The sequence below is a fragment of the Anolis carolinensis genome, chromosome 3, assembly GCF_035594765.1.
Source record: "Anolis carolinensis isolate JA03-04 chromosome 3, rAnoCar3.1.pri, whole genome shotgun sequence".
Taxonomy (NCBI): Eukaryota; Metazoa; Chordata; class Lepidosauria; order Squamata; family Dactyloidae; genus Anolis; species Anolis carolinensis.
In genome coordinates this window covers 100157204-100172280 of record NC_085843.1, presented here as the reverse complement: position 1 = coordinate 100172280, position 15077 = coordinate 100157204, and the positions used below count along the sequence as shown (strand labels likewise).

Sequence of the window (15077 nt, the reverse complement as noted above, 5' to 3'; positions counted from 1 at the left end):
CTGAGTGTTAAAAATGCCAGGCAGTTCAGTGACTCTAAGGAAGTGAGATGGCATGGTTCCTGGTGTGCCAATGTTCCAGATTTCAAACAGGAAAGGGATTGTGAGGCTTGGCCCTTTGGCTGCATCCTTGAAGGAGCTATCCTGCTTAGTTGCCATTTGAGGAGATCTACTAAGTGAAACAAAATGTTGTGGTCATCCCCCCAACATAGTTGGAAGCTTTGATGTGATGCCAGGACCCATGTTTCAAAAATGAGAAAGTGGCCTCTTTACCTTGCAGACAAGGGCCTATTGCTCTGGCTTCCTTGCCTTCTTGCACTAGTGAAGACAGCAGTCCCTCCACATTTGCTGTTTTGACTTTTGTGGATTTGATCTTCATAGATTTTATTTAAAATGTCCTCTTAAGAAATTTCTAAATCCTCCAGTATTATTTTCTTCCTCTGGTCCACTTTCTCTGTATTTCTAGGGAGAACACTTTTCTCGGAATTTCTAGGTTCTCCAATGCAATCCTGTGGTCAGCTTCCAATGAAAGTTGACCACAGAGATGTGATGGAAGACCTAGAAATTCTTGAAAAGGTGTTCCCTCAGATAAAAATTAGCAATTTCTTTGTGGTATTTCACTTTCATACCCTGTTTCCCTGAAAATAAGACATCCCCGGAAAATAAGACCTAGTAGAGGTTTTGCTGAATTGCTAAATATAAGGTATCCCCCGAAAATAAGACCTAGAAAAGTTTTTGTTTGGAACATGCCTGGCGCCAAACAGAACACCAGAGCATACAGGATTGGTAAATGTACATACCAGTTGTACATGGAAATAATGGTAGTAACAAGAAATTCTTTATAGGATTCACAGTTTGGTCATGTTGGTTTGTGATGACAACTGCTGTATACTACAGTATATAATAAATGTTCATTCTTTTGTTCAACAATAAATGTGAATTTTTCTTCATGTAAAAATAAGACATCCCCTGAAAATAAGACCTAGCACATCTTTGGGAGCAAAAATTAATATAAGACACTGTCTTATTTTCGGGAAAACACAGTAGGAGTCTTATATCCCTAACCACAGAGAATATGGAGGACTCGCTGTACTATGGATCGACAGATTCTGCATTAATGGATTCAATCATCTATGGCTTGAAAATATTCAATTTTCCCAAAAATCTTGATTTTGTCATTTTGTCTAAGGAATACCATTTTATCACACCCTTGTATGTGATGGGACCAGAATCTACAGATTTTGGTATCCACAGTCTTAGAACCAAACCCCTTTGGATATCAAATAGCCCACTGTACTTGCAAGGCTAGCGGATATCACCATTCCTTTCCACACCTGGATCTGAGATGTTCTGCCGTTTGTCATTCTCCTCATAGATAAGGTCCTTCTCATTCTTAGCTTAGAAGGAGCAGAAAGATCAGATATTTCCCCAGGCTGTTTCTCTAGTCCAGTCGTTTGGCCTACAACTCCCAGAAATCTCAGCCAGGTTAACAGCTGTTAGGAATTCTGGGAGTTGAAGGTGAAAACATCTGGGAACCCACAGGTTGAGAACTACTGTTATAGACCTATTACAAGTCAACAAAATGTAAGGCAGAGATTTGGGGGGTTAAATGTGTTGTCGAAAGCTTTAACGGCTGGAATCAATGGATTGCTATGAGTTTTCCAGGCTGATGGTGATGTTCCAGAAGCATTCTCTCTTGACATTTCACTCACATCTATGGCAGGCATCCTCAGAGGTTGTAAGGTCTGCTGGAAACTAGAAAAGTGGGGTTTATATAGCTGTGGAAAGTCCAGGGTGAGAGAAAGAACTCTTGTCTGTCTGAGGCAAATGTGAATGTCAGAACTGATCACCTTGATTAGCTTTTAATGGCCTTGTGGTTTCAAAGCCTGGCTGCTTCATGCCTGAGGGAATCCTTTGTTGGGAGGTGTTAGCTGGCCCTGATTGCTTCATGTCTGGATTTCCCATGTTTTCAGAGTGTTCTTTATTTACTGCCCTGATTTTAGAGTTTTTTTTTAAAAAAAATACTGGTAGCCAGATTTTGTTCATTTCCATGGTTTCCTCCTTTCTGTTGAAATTGTCCACATGCTTGTGGATTTCAATGGCTATTCTGTGTAATCTGACATGGTGGTTGTGAGAGTAGTCCAGCATTTCTGTGTTCTCCAGTAATATGCTGTGTCCAGGTTGGTTCATCGAGTGCTCTGCTCTGGCAGACTTCTCTGGTTGAGTTAGTCTGCAGTACCTTTCATGCTCCTTGATTTGCATTTAGGCAATGCTGTGTTTGGTGGCCCCTATGTAGAATTGTACTCAGATGCATGCGGACCACTTCAACCACAGGCTTTGAATCTGCAAGGCCATTAAAGCCTAATGAAGGTGATCAATTGCAACATTTACACCTGCCTCAGACAGACAAGAGCTCTTTCTCCCACCCTGGACTTTCCACAGCTATATAAACCCCACTTGCCTAGTTTCCAACAGACCTCACAACCTCTGAGAAGGTCAGCCATAGATATGGGTGAAATGTCAGGAGAGAATGCTTCCGGAACATGGCCAGACAGCCTGGAAAACTCACAGCAACTCATTTGAGGGGGTTTGTTTTGTGCCACAGGAGACAAGAGGGGAAGGAGGTGACGCAGCCCCCAGCTGGGGACATTGGAGAACCCTTTCATTCAATGGGGGGGGGGGGGGGCGGGCAGCCCTTGTAGTTCCCACATTAGGTACAACCAGAGGGAAAGAAAAGGGGGCAGGCAAGCCATCCGAGGGCTTCTCTCATCCTTTTCACAGTAGAGGGAGGCGAGGAGACTGAGCTCGTTTTTCAGCGCCTTTGCGCGTTTGGAGGCAACCAGGGCACCGCCAGAAGTGGCAACCTTGGAGATTAGTGATTCCCACTTCCTGGTGAATGTATCGATCCCCTGACTTAGGCATCGAGGGTGGCTTTTCCACGATGCCTCCCCACTGCCCGCGCTTAGAAGGGCTTTCCCCTTCCCGTTCGCGCCCACCCTTCCTTCCCCACCTTGCGCCATTTCTGCCTCCGGAGCTCACCCCACCGCCCCTGGCTGACACACCGAGGCGGACGATTTAGGAGATCTCCTATCCGCCAGCGAACTGCTTTTTGGTCAGAGGATGGGTCGGAAAACCACCCCTTCCCCCTCACCCGCCCAGAAGAGGACCGGGCGGCTTGAACGCCTTGTTTTGGGGAGGTGGGAAGCGGCGCCTCTGAACTCCAGTCACGTTTGATGGAGCCAGAAGCATGCGCACAAACGAAGCACGGAGCTGTCCAAGTGCTGAAATGTATAGTCCGTGTGTAAGGATCATGGGCTTTCCCCCTCCCTCTCATTCCAGCACACGGAGAGTAGCTGTTCCCACCCTCACCCCCCCCCCCCCAAGCTTAGCACCAATCATACTCTTTCGATATTTATAAGTTGGTGATAAGGAATAGAGGGTCGAAGGCAGACTGTCTCTTCCCTCCAACCCTCGTGCGTATTTTTAAGGACGTTTGGCACCCATTCCGAAAAAAACAAAACCAGCTCCTGAAGACAGATCAACGTGACAGCGTTATACCCCCCCCCCCTTTCTGTCTGTCTTTCTTTTTTCTTTTTTGCATGATGTTAAGGTAAAAAAGGATTGAAGGGGGGATTCTGGGGGGAGGGAGGGAGGGATCCAGTCTTTGGGTAGAGCGAGTGGCCAATTCCAGATGCTTGGTACCTTTTGCTGCTTGGGATGAGCCGGGGTTTCATCTAACCATGATTCCAAGGACTGGTACTTTTGATTTCCTGCCATCTCCACGACATGCCGATGAAGGTCTTCTTTTCCTGATTCTAAAGAATTTTAAATTATTGCTGGATTTGGGGATTTAGGCACAGTGTCGTACTTTCGGACCCCCTTCTACCCTTTTGATTGCCGCTGGAATCATTTCTGGGATATTTTTTCCACCTTCCACGCAGAAAACAGGAGGAATGAACCGACAGCTAGTGAACATTTTGACTGCCTTATTTGCCTTTTTCTTAGAAACACACCACTTCAGGTAGGTGAAATCCTGAATCTTTGGTAAGCTGTGATACCATGGGCAGGGATTTACAGGAACACAGCACTACAAGCCAGACTTATTTTGCTGAGTCTGTAAAGATTTCATTGGGGATTTGTATAGAGCATAAGGAGAGAGCTTTTCCATTTGGAAAGAATTGTTGCTTGGGAATGCATTTTTTTAAAAAAAACATGCAAGTTTGAAAAATAGTGAAATTGCATAGGTCCTTTTTTCTTTCTAGTGAGATGCTTATAGACACTGAAACTGAAATATTTTCTCAGGTTATTGAAATTTTCCTTCCACAATGTCTATCCAACATCTCTTTTTTCTGGGTGGTCTCTTGGATTCTCTCTAAGCATAAAGGCATACGCTCAGGATCACTTCAGATGTACTAGTTGCCCTTTAACACACTTTAACCAGCTTGTTCTGTTCACAATCAATGATAGTTAAAGGATGGCAAGAGGGAACTTCATTGCTATTTAAAGGATATGGTAACTTGGATAGTAACAATTTTAACCTATGTTAGAGATGATTAAGTTGAGATGAGTAAAAGAATTACAGATCTTCTGGATTAATTACTGTGGGATAAATGATATTATCTAATGCATGTGGCACAAATCAGGTACGCCTTTCCTTCTAGAAATCTAAATCCTTGATTCCATCAAGGAACATCTTTAGATCAGTCTAATGTAGGAGTTTCCCCTAAACCCTCATGGTCATTGAAATCCACAAGCATGTGGACAATTTCAACAGAAAGGAAGAAATCATGAAAATGAACAAAATCTGGCTACCAGTATGTAAAAACTCTAAAATCAGGACAGCAAATAAAGAACAACAATCAGAATTCCAGACAAGAAACAATCAGGGCCAGTTAGCACCGCCCAACAAATGATTCCCCAGGTGTGAAACAGCCAGGCTTTGAAGCTGCCAGGCTATTTAATGCTAATTAAGGTGATTAATTGCAACATTCACACTTGCCTCCAACAGACAAGAGCTCTTTCTCCCACCTTGAACATTCCATAGATATATAAACCCCACTTGCCTAGTTTCCAACACCTCACAACCTCTGAGGATGCTTGCCATAGATGTGGGCACAACGTCAGGAGAGAATGCTTCAGGAACATGGCCATACAGCCCAGAAAACTCACAGCAACCCAGTGATTCTGATCATGAAAACCTTCAATAACACAACTAGTATATTGATGAAATCCTCCTTTCATTGATTTATATTCAATTGCTACTTCTTTGAAAGACATTTGTTTTATGGGTAATAAGTATATACATAGTTGACAGTATGTTAACAACTTAATTTTTAATTTGTGGCATGAATTGGCACATTTCAATAAAACGATGTGCTTTTGAATTCGTAATAAGCATGAACAATGTATTATTACATATTCTTAACTAACCTAATGCCTCTTTCATTAGTTAAAAAGAATTGCCATGTCCTCTTTAACAATATTTATCATGAAAATCAGGTGTAGTATAATTCTGAAGACCAGGGTTCAAATGTACTCTCCATCATGGAAACCTACTCAGTGACCTTGGAAAAGTTACATTTTCAGCCTCAGAGGAAGGAAAGGGCAACTCCCTTCGAACAAATCTTGCCAAGAAAACCCCAACCTTGGTTGTCATAAGTTGGAAGGCACACTATAACAACAAAAACAAAAACAATAATATTGTAAAACTTCATTAGGTTGTAACTCTTTTCTCTTTCCTAGTGCATGAATCAGGAATAGTTACTAGTGTTTAACATTAGATATAATGCCCTTGAATATGTGGACCCTCTTCATATTTAACCAGTTTTATCACATTTTAAAAATAGCACATGTATACTGAACATTGCAAAAGACCCTAAGAGAGGATTACTTCTAATCCTTATTAGATGTTGTATTAAAACAGGCATGAACACAGTTCTGACACAATAGAATATATTAAACTCTATGTCAGTATACTTTATGACAATTCATTTCCGTTGTTAGTCCAGATTTTGTTCATTTCAAATGCCTTTTCTTGTATTTCTTTGGGGGAAATGCCTAGCATTTTACATGGAGAAATCTATAAGAGCATGGGAGTGCAATTAACACCAAATAGGATACAAATTGATGTGGATGTTGCAGGAAAGGGCTGTTATCCATGCTTGATGTGGGCTGATGGAAAATTAAACTCTTCACATCTGGCCATTTCCCAGAGGAAATAAATAGACTTGGAAAAGAATCAAGTCATTTAATTATAGCCTATTAAGATTTGTACAATTTCAATGCTTTTGCATTGGTCTGGACACTAACTTGGCCAGTGTTTCTAACATATGACAAGTTTTGCCATGCAGTCTTTAGAAAACTACCATCAACCCAGATCTATAAAGCAGAGGGCACTGGATGCAAACCAAGGACTACAGTTATAAATGGAAAATAATTCCGTAAGAATTTGGATTGAATTCCAGTATCTGATTTTTAAAAACCTGATTCCTCAAAAGTTGTGATGTTCAGATTCCTCAGCACTTGAGAAGTACATTGTATTACAGGAATTCATTTCTCCATATGATCAACATGTTGCACTAGATTTCTCTTGTGAAAATGATGTGAATGTATAATGGAATAATTCTTCATAATATTTCCAACAATTTTTAAAAAGCTTTTTATTTTTTTTAAAGGATGACTTTCTGTAAAGAACATGATTCCAGATCTGGAAAATCTCCTGCACAGACATTGTCTCCTTCAGATTTTTTGGATAAACTGATGGGGAGAACGTCAGGTTATGATGCAAGAATAAGGCCTAATTTCAAAGGTAAGTCATTTCTGAGTCCATTAAAAATGAACAGGGAAGATATAAAATGCAAGCTATACCAAAATTACATAAAAAGCCTTAGGTGAATTATAGCTTCATCACTCTAGAGCACGAATCCACTTTAAATCCAGTTTCTGCCTCCTGTAGAATTCTGTAATTTGTAGTTTGGTGAGGCCCAGGACCTGTCTGGCTGAGCTGTTTAAAGCCCCCTCCCTAAAGTGGATTTGAAGTGGATCCAAGCTCTAGTGTGATGAGGTCCTTAGACTAGTCCAAGTTTCCCAACCTGATGTTTCATGGTGGTTTTGGACTAGTTTTCATAATGAACAGTTATTTGCATTAGGAAGTAAGGATGATGGAAGCTGTGATATAAAAAAAACATCTTAGGGCAGTGGCTCTCAAGCTGTGAGTCCCCAGATGTTTTGGCCTTCAACTCCCAGAAATCTTAATACAGTAGAGTCTCACTTATCCAACACTCGCTTATCCAACGTTCTGGATTATCCAACGTATTTTTGTAGTCAATGTTTTCAAAACATCATGATATTTTGGTGCTAAATTCGTAAATACAGTAATTACTACATAGCATTACTGCGTATTGAACTACCTTTTCTGTCAAATTTGTTGTATAACATGATGTTTTGGTGCTTAATTTGTAAAATCATAACGTAATTTGATGTTTAATAAGCTTTTCCTTAATCCCTCCTTATTATCCAACATATTCACTTATCCAACGTTCTGCCAGCCCGTTTATGTTGGATAAGTGAGACTCTACTGTAGTTGGTAAACTGGCTGGGATTCTGGGAATTGTAGGTCAAAACAACTGGGGGACCACAGGTTGAGAACCACTGCCTTAGAGGGTGATGATTTGGAAAAGTTAGTTCTGGATTTAGGCATTTTTATGGCCTGGTTGACATAAGCATGCCTATGTAGTAATGGAGAAACTATCTTGAAGGTATGATAGGGATTTATAGATGAAAATATATATAGTTGACACCACAAACAAGATTGTTACATCACTTGTAGCTTTTGGGGTGTTGTTGTTTTTGATATAGTTCACACAAGCAGTTGTGAGTCATCAGGACCTGGTTCACACATATACTTGGTTTCACGCAGCTGAGCTCTGTACATTTGATAGATGATAAACGAGTTTGATTCAACTGGAAATAATTGTCTCAAAGTGATGTCAAGCAAAATGAAAGTCCTACTTATAGTATTGGATATGTGATGCCCTATTCATCAGCAGATGCTGCCATTCTCAAGTGATGATCACACATGTGTGAATCAGCTTCAAACATTCAGTAATCAAATGATAGAGCTGTAAATTGGCCATGAGTTGACTTGTAATAAGTGACTCTGATTTTAAGTCTGTGGAGCTTTGCTGGTTTCAGCAGATGGATAACAGGATGACTCCAAAGAATGTAGGTGACTGATTTTCATATGAAAGTGTGTTGCTTGATCATATTAAACTGCATTTCAATACATAACCTCCATATACCAGCCTGCCTGTTTCTAAAGACTGTCAAAGAGGGTTTCTCAAATCGAGTAACCTAGGGAACAAAAAGGGAGGCCAACATCTTGGTTCTGTATTTCCAACTGTGGCATGACCTTACTAGCAGCTCAAAGCCCCTCTTTTGGTCTGGTATTTTAATTTTCCAAATCTAGCCACTTTGTACTATCAGTTATTTTTCTTTTATTCAATTACGATGATGAGAATTTGGTGTTTTATTGTTTAGTTATATCTGTAAGGATGAAGGGTGGTCCTATAACATTAAGATACGTGAAAAATAACTCCTACAAATGGAGATATTATAAAATTAAAGTGACTTTATTTGAAATTTTACTTCTCTATTCATTGGTAAACAAAAGTAGATACGAACAAAACATATGTAGCTACAGTAATTTTTGATATTTAGTCAAAACAAATGGTATTTAAATTACCTCAGATTGGCCTGAGGAGGTTTAGTGGACTCTGCAAAGTTTACTGTTTGGTTGCATTAGGGGTGACAAGAGTAAAGTATAACACTGAACAGTTAACCATTGTCCGTTATCAATCTATGAAACCCTCAGAGGAAGACTGCTCTCAGTCTGATACATGGAAACATTTTATTGTCCGGTCCATACTGGGATCATTGCTATGTTTGCCCAGTCTAACTATGATACATTGAATATTGACCCATTTCAGTAATTGCTGAACAATAGAGGATTCAAAACATGAGATGTCTAGAGTAGTATGCATATAGACATTATCATCCAAATGAGAAGTGCTTTTTCCCCCTTCTGGTGCACAAATATATCATTTTCCATCTCTATTAGTAGCTATGGGACAGACGAGTGATAGAAGACTATGTTCGCAAAAATATCACAGTGCCACATTTTTTTATAAGGAAGTGTGAGGTAATGTGTTGATATCTTTTGAAAAGTAGCTATCAAGTGTGCTGGTTTGTTTCTCAAGTACACTCCGTAAGAGCATACTGACTTCTATCTCTGATATATTAATTTGCCATCTGGTTGTTTCCTGTTAATCCTTTGTAGGGACTCTGTTGGGATCGTAAAGTGAAAATGACAAAATATGGGAATAAATGTGTATCAGTGCAGATCATCCTGTTGTGAAATAAAAGCTGTATTCAATTGTTCTCTCTGGTTATATGAGGGAGAAAGTGGAGACAAATATGTCTGTCCTTTGCATATCTTTTTTACTCTCTACATGTGGAGGATAACTATCTGCAAACTCTCTTTGCATGCAGAGGGTGAAAAGAATAGGAAGGTGGGGGGGGGGGGGGAGAAGCATGCTTTTCCCTTCTCCCTTTTTTGTATATAAAGCATACACATGGGGTGAATGTCTGAAAGAGCTAGTCTTCATTAAAGAATTTTCACATAATCAAAGGCTGATAAGAGATGGATAGATGTCCAGCACAGGACCTTTTTGGTGGAAGCCCCACACCTCTGGAATTGATTCATTGGAAAAAATAAGGAGTCTTCATTTTTTAAAATAATATTTTTAAAAGAACCACATACTTTGTATTAGTTTCTGTGATAAATTAATTATCACTGCACAGTTTTCAGGAGATATGAAGTGCTTTTTATAAACTTGTATGTTTTCACCAAATTTTGCACATTGCTTTAGAGGTAGTGTTGTACTCTAAAGTCAAAAATCAGTTCCAGAGTAATGATATGAAAGACTAAGGAGGAAATGTGTGGTACAGCTGATGGATTGAAGGGACAATGGTTTATTGTGGCAGATGGATTGAAGGGACAATGGTATAGGGGAGCCATGGCTTGCAGAATCAATTCATTGGCATTGTTTTTATCAGCATGGATGACAATGTAATCTGTCAATCCCCTCAGACTTTCCTGCTCATTTAGAATTTAGCTGCAATCCTTATGCTACCTTCACTTCACTTCACTTCACTTTGTTTCTTAATTAGTCGCTCTCCACCAGAGTGCTCAGAGCGACTTACAATTTAAAATATCATTCCACAAAATAAAAACATTCAACAGTGACTATTTGGCAAATTAGATCTGATTTACTTAAATGCACAACCAAACAGCCAAGTCTTGAGCGCTTTTACAAAAGGTTGCAACTCCGACATTGCTCTAACATATGGAGGCAATGAGTTCCACAGAATTGGAGCATAGATCGAAAAGGCTCTACGCCTTGTAGCTTCCAGGTGTACCTCCCTAGGGCCCTGTACGTATAGGAGATTTTCCTGGGAGGATTGAGGTGACCACTGATGGAAAAAAGGAATGAGGCGATCCCTAAGATATAATGATCCTTGGACATTTCGAGCTCTAAACGTCAGGATCAGTATCTTGTAAGAGATCTGATGTTCTATTTGTATCTGAGGAATGCAATCGACTTTACCAACAACAATATTATTGAGAGCTATCTCTGTTGTAAAGCAAGTACATCGTGAGATCACTCAATCTTGAATGAGCAACTAAGACCAATTAGTTTTACCATTCCCTACCCTCTGATTTGTGAATTGAAAAATAAAACAGCCAAAACTGGCTTGCTGACTTGGTGTTCTTTCATGGTGCTAGGAAAATAAACCTACTAGAAAATCCTGATCTGGTGGTGTTACAAAATTTGGAAACATGTTATATACCCCTATCTTTCCTTTTCTTTTGCAGTCTTGAGTCCTTCCAACCAAATTCAGCCTGCTAGCCACAACAACAGCACCCTTTGCTAGGCTGTTATTCTATAACTGTCAGTTGAGCCTAATATTATTTATTGTACTGCTGCTCTCCATGTATACATTTTGCAGAACAGAAAGTAAAGAGGTTGAGAGAGAAACAGAGAGAAGGAGAGAAACAAAAAATTAACATGTCTACCTACATTTTTGGAATTGGGTCATGGGGTCTTCCATGATTAGGCCATATACTTCAAAATATCCCACTGTGACTCTCTTTTGCTTTGAGAGCCTTTAGGGGCATTTTTGCTATCCCAGATCTCTTAAAAATTCTTCCCATTTAGCATCAAGGTGCAGTGTGTATCTGTGTATAAAGTAAGTAGTCTAGCATCAGGAAAGAGTAGAAATGTTTGGGACCTTGCATCCCCACTCCTTGCAATCCTTCCCTGACATATCACTAAAAATCCATCTACCCCTTCAATACATTGAACGAGAGTAGAATTTTCTGTTGACACAGACAGGAAAATGTTTTAAGTTCTTATGGCCTCCAAAACATTTTCCCAAGGACTCTAGGATGGCTCTTTACATAACAGAACATAGAATGCTGAATTGCATTTTAAAGGGTCACTTTCTCCATGCTGCATGCTGAGAATTGAGTTGAAAATTGCTGTAGATAAAAGTTATTCATGTTGCTTTTATTACAGAATCTTTGCACGGCATGTACTGCTCTTGCCCAAGTATTAAAGGCTTGGCAAAAACTAGAAACCTTGTTCTTGAGGGCATTCAAACAAAAGTTTACATATGTACATCAAAGGAGTTAGAGCAATGGTTTTCAACCTGTATGTCCCCAGATGTTTTGGCTTTCAACTCCCAGAAATCCTAACAGCTGGTAAACTGGCTGGAATTTCTGGGAGTTGTAGACCAAAACACCTGGGCACTCATAGGTTGACAATCAACTGAGCTAAAGAGTGGCTCTTCAGCTGTTGTTAGACTACTTCTCCCATCAGCCCTAGACAGCATGGTGAGAGATGCTGGTCTTATGGATGGGATGGGAAGCCCATGGTTGCTCTTCTCTGTTGTATAACCTCCTTCAATTGAGCTTAACTTTGACATTTTGTTTTGCATCCAGATGGGAAGTAATGTCATCCTAAACAGTATTAAAAGCATGTAACATTACACAAAATTCTCAGGATAAAAACCATGCTATCAGCACCATTGCATGAGCAGAGCCAGAGCCAATATGGTTGTTGTACAACACATGCAATACATCCCTATGTTCAGTATATCCAAAAGCACAGCATCTCCCACTTTGCAGTGGGACAGCTTGTATGTCCCATTGTGTATCATCATCATCATCATCATCATCATCGATTAGCATGGCTTCATATCATGTCATCAATATAGCACTGCTATAGTGAAGTTACACATCTTATGACCTCTTCACATGGCCCTTTCGGGCTGTGCCATTGCACCAACAATTGCTGGCAAAAGGGAAGGTCTGTTGGGTGGCTCATGGCACCCTCATCACATGGAGCGGATGGGAGAGGGTGCTTCGGCACCCATTCCTTCCCCTCATCAAATGGCAGAAAGGGTGGCAACACACAGCAACATGGCAAAAAGGGGAGGAAAGTGCACTTTCTTCCCCATAGTGAAGGAGAAAACACCTTTTGGCGCTTCTTCATTTTGGGGGGAATGTGGGCAAGGCTTGCAGTGTGCCGTGTGATGGTGAACAGCAGACCCCGCCCTTGCCATGCATAAAAGTGACAAAACAGGGAAAAATGCCCCGTGTGAAGAGGTCCATAGACTCTGCATTTGAATTGTATTGATTTTAATTAAACTACAAACATTTATTTAAAATATGGACTTTGTTTAATAAAATATTACGCTTTGCTCAAAAATATGTGGTCTTATAGTATATCAATGGGTTTTCATGCCATGCTTTCATATGGTGAAATGCAAGGAAGAGGTGTTGCAGTTCACATAGTGCTGCCCTAACTTGGAATTCAAAATAGATGTCTTTAAAATCATCTCTTTAATTATTATTACAAAAGCATTCGGTCTTTTTGGAGAAAAAAATGATAGTGTGAAGCTTACATTCTTCTGCCCCACTGATAAGATAAAAGATATTACTTTATTTCTATCTAAAATCTTCTGAAACCAATATGTGGTTGTAGCAGCTGCTCACGCTTAATGCTTAATTGTAAAACTCTGATATCACAGGTGTGATTTGACTGTCACATATTATTGCTATATATCTCTCTGCCTTTCACCTCATAGTGCATCTGTAAGTTTTTGTGTGCCAAATATTTTTCAGGGCAATCCTACACAGTCTAACAGGTGTACATTAGCATTTAAAATACTTAATTATCATGCAATGAGAGAATATTATATTACAATAAAACTGCATATTTGTGTGAAAAAGTCCACAAAATTTTTAAATGAGAAAAACAACATAAAGACTAAATATAATTTAGGTATGATTAATGCTTCATTGTAGGTAGATTAATAATTATGAAGAAAGAATGGTTGGCTAATAAGAATAGTACACACCTGTGCATGCTTGCTGTTATCAACAGTTAAATGAGGACTAGGCAATGTGCCCATTTGATCCCCTTTTCCCTGGGTCCCTAGAATTATAGAATCATAGCGTTGAAACAGACCAAATGGGCCATCGAGTCCAACCCTCTGCCATGCAGAAATACACAATCCTAGGACTCCTGACAGATGGCCATCCAGCCTCCAGAGAAGGAGACCCCACTATGCTGCAAGGCAACATATTTCACTGCTGAACAGGTATTACCATCAGGTAGTTCTTCCTAACATTTAGCTGGAATCTCTTTTTCTACAATTTGAATCCATTGTTCCATGTCTTGGTCTCTAGAGCAGCAGAAAACAAGCTGTCTCAATCTTTCCCCCTCCTGAATGTGACATTTTTTCAAACAGTTCAACACAGCTATCATGTCTCCTCTTAATGTTCTCCAAGTTAAGCATACCCTGCTCCCTAAGCTGCTTCTCATAAGGCTTGGTTTCCAGACCTTTTACCATTTTGGCTGGCCTTATCTGGATAGGTTCTAGCTTGTCAATATCTTTCTTGAATTATGGTGCTACCCTTCATTTTTCTATGCAAAAAAGGAGGCTAAGGCCAAAAAAAGTCAATTGCATCTGGAATGGTCATGATTGGCCATTTTGTTCCAGTGAAGCAGTCAGTTTTAGAACACTATATCATTTTTCCAGAAAAAGAGAGAGGGGATGAGAAAATAACTGGGGGAAACAGAAAATAACTGAGGGGAAGAATCCCTATAGATCAAAAAGAAATAAGAGTACAACAACAACAACAACAACAACAACAACAAAACTTTATTTATATACCGCTCTATCTCCGATAAGAACTCAGAGTGATTTACACATCGTAAAAACATTCATTACATATACATAATACAAAATACAAGAACCAATATAATAGCAGTTTACAAACTTTTTTTGTTCATTATCCCAATTATGGTGTCTACACTACTCAGTTATGCCCTATGCCAAGAAATGTCCTTGTAGATCATGTTTTTCATCTAGATCCACAACAGCCTTAGAACTCAATAAAAGTCTACTGCATCTGTTAGCATTTCATTTTTTAAGTAGAGTACCAGCTTTTCACATCCTGTGATGGTTTCTGTCATCACCCATTTCTACCTGCCTTTACCTTCCTTTAGCAGCTTTTCACAATTACTTCCCACTTAAAGCTTGGACAATATAAATAAAATCTTATACCCTAGCCTCCCCTTTTCCTTAGGGTAAAGATAAGATCGTTTTGGCTCTTTTCTTTGGGAAAGTTTATAAGTTGTAAAATCAGGAACTGACTATTTTAAAAAATGAATATATAGGTCTGTAAGATATTTACAACAGACATCTCATTCTCCCATTATAAAACCATTTTTGCCCATGGAGATCACATATTTGTGTGCCATTCCTTTTGTCTTTAATAAGAATGGCCTCACCATATTTTCAACATTTGATTTTTCTATTTCACAATATTTTTGGTCTCCAGATTCCATCAGCTCATGGTATCACAGCTATTGATGATGGACTATGGATGCTGTAGTCCAAAAAATATCAATAGGCCCCCTGATACCTACCTCTCTTTCCTATGTTGT

At 39.6% G+C, this 15077-nt stretch overlaps 1 protein-coding gene across 6 annotated transcripts in view; it reads left to right on the top strand.

Annotated features, from left to right (window-relative positions):
• The first annotated feature begins 3037 nt into the window (after window positions 1-3037).
• Window positions 3038-15077, top strand: part of glra2 (glycine receptor alpha 2) — a 186373-nt gene continuing 174333 nt past the window's right edge. Inside the window, exons 1-2 of one of the 6 annotated variants that reach the window (XM_062975253.1) lie at window positions 3038-4018; window positions 6672-6805. In XM_062975253.1, coding sequence (XP_062831323.1) covers window positions 3951-4018; window positions 6672-6805 — 202 coding nt within the window. In that variant the 5' untranslated portion in view covers window positions 3038-3950. Of the gene's footprint in view, window positions 4019-6671; window positions 6806-15077 lie in introns of those variants that run through there. The other 5 variants (XM_003218889.4, XM_003218890.4, XM_062975254.1 and 2 more) reach the window with 5 other exon arrangements.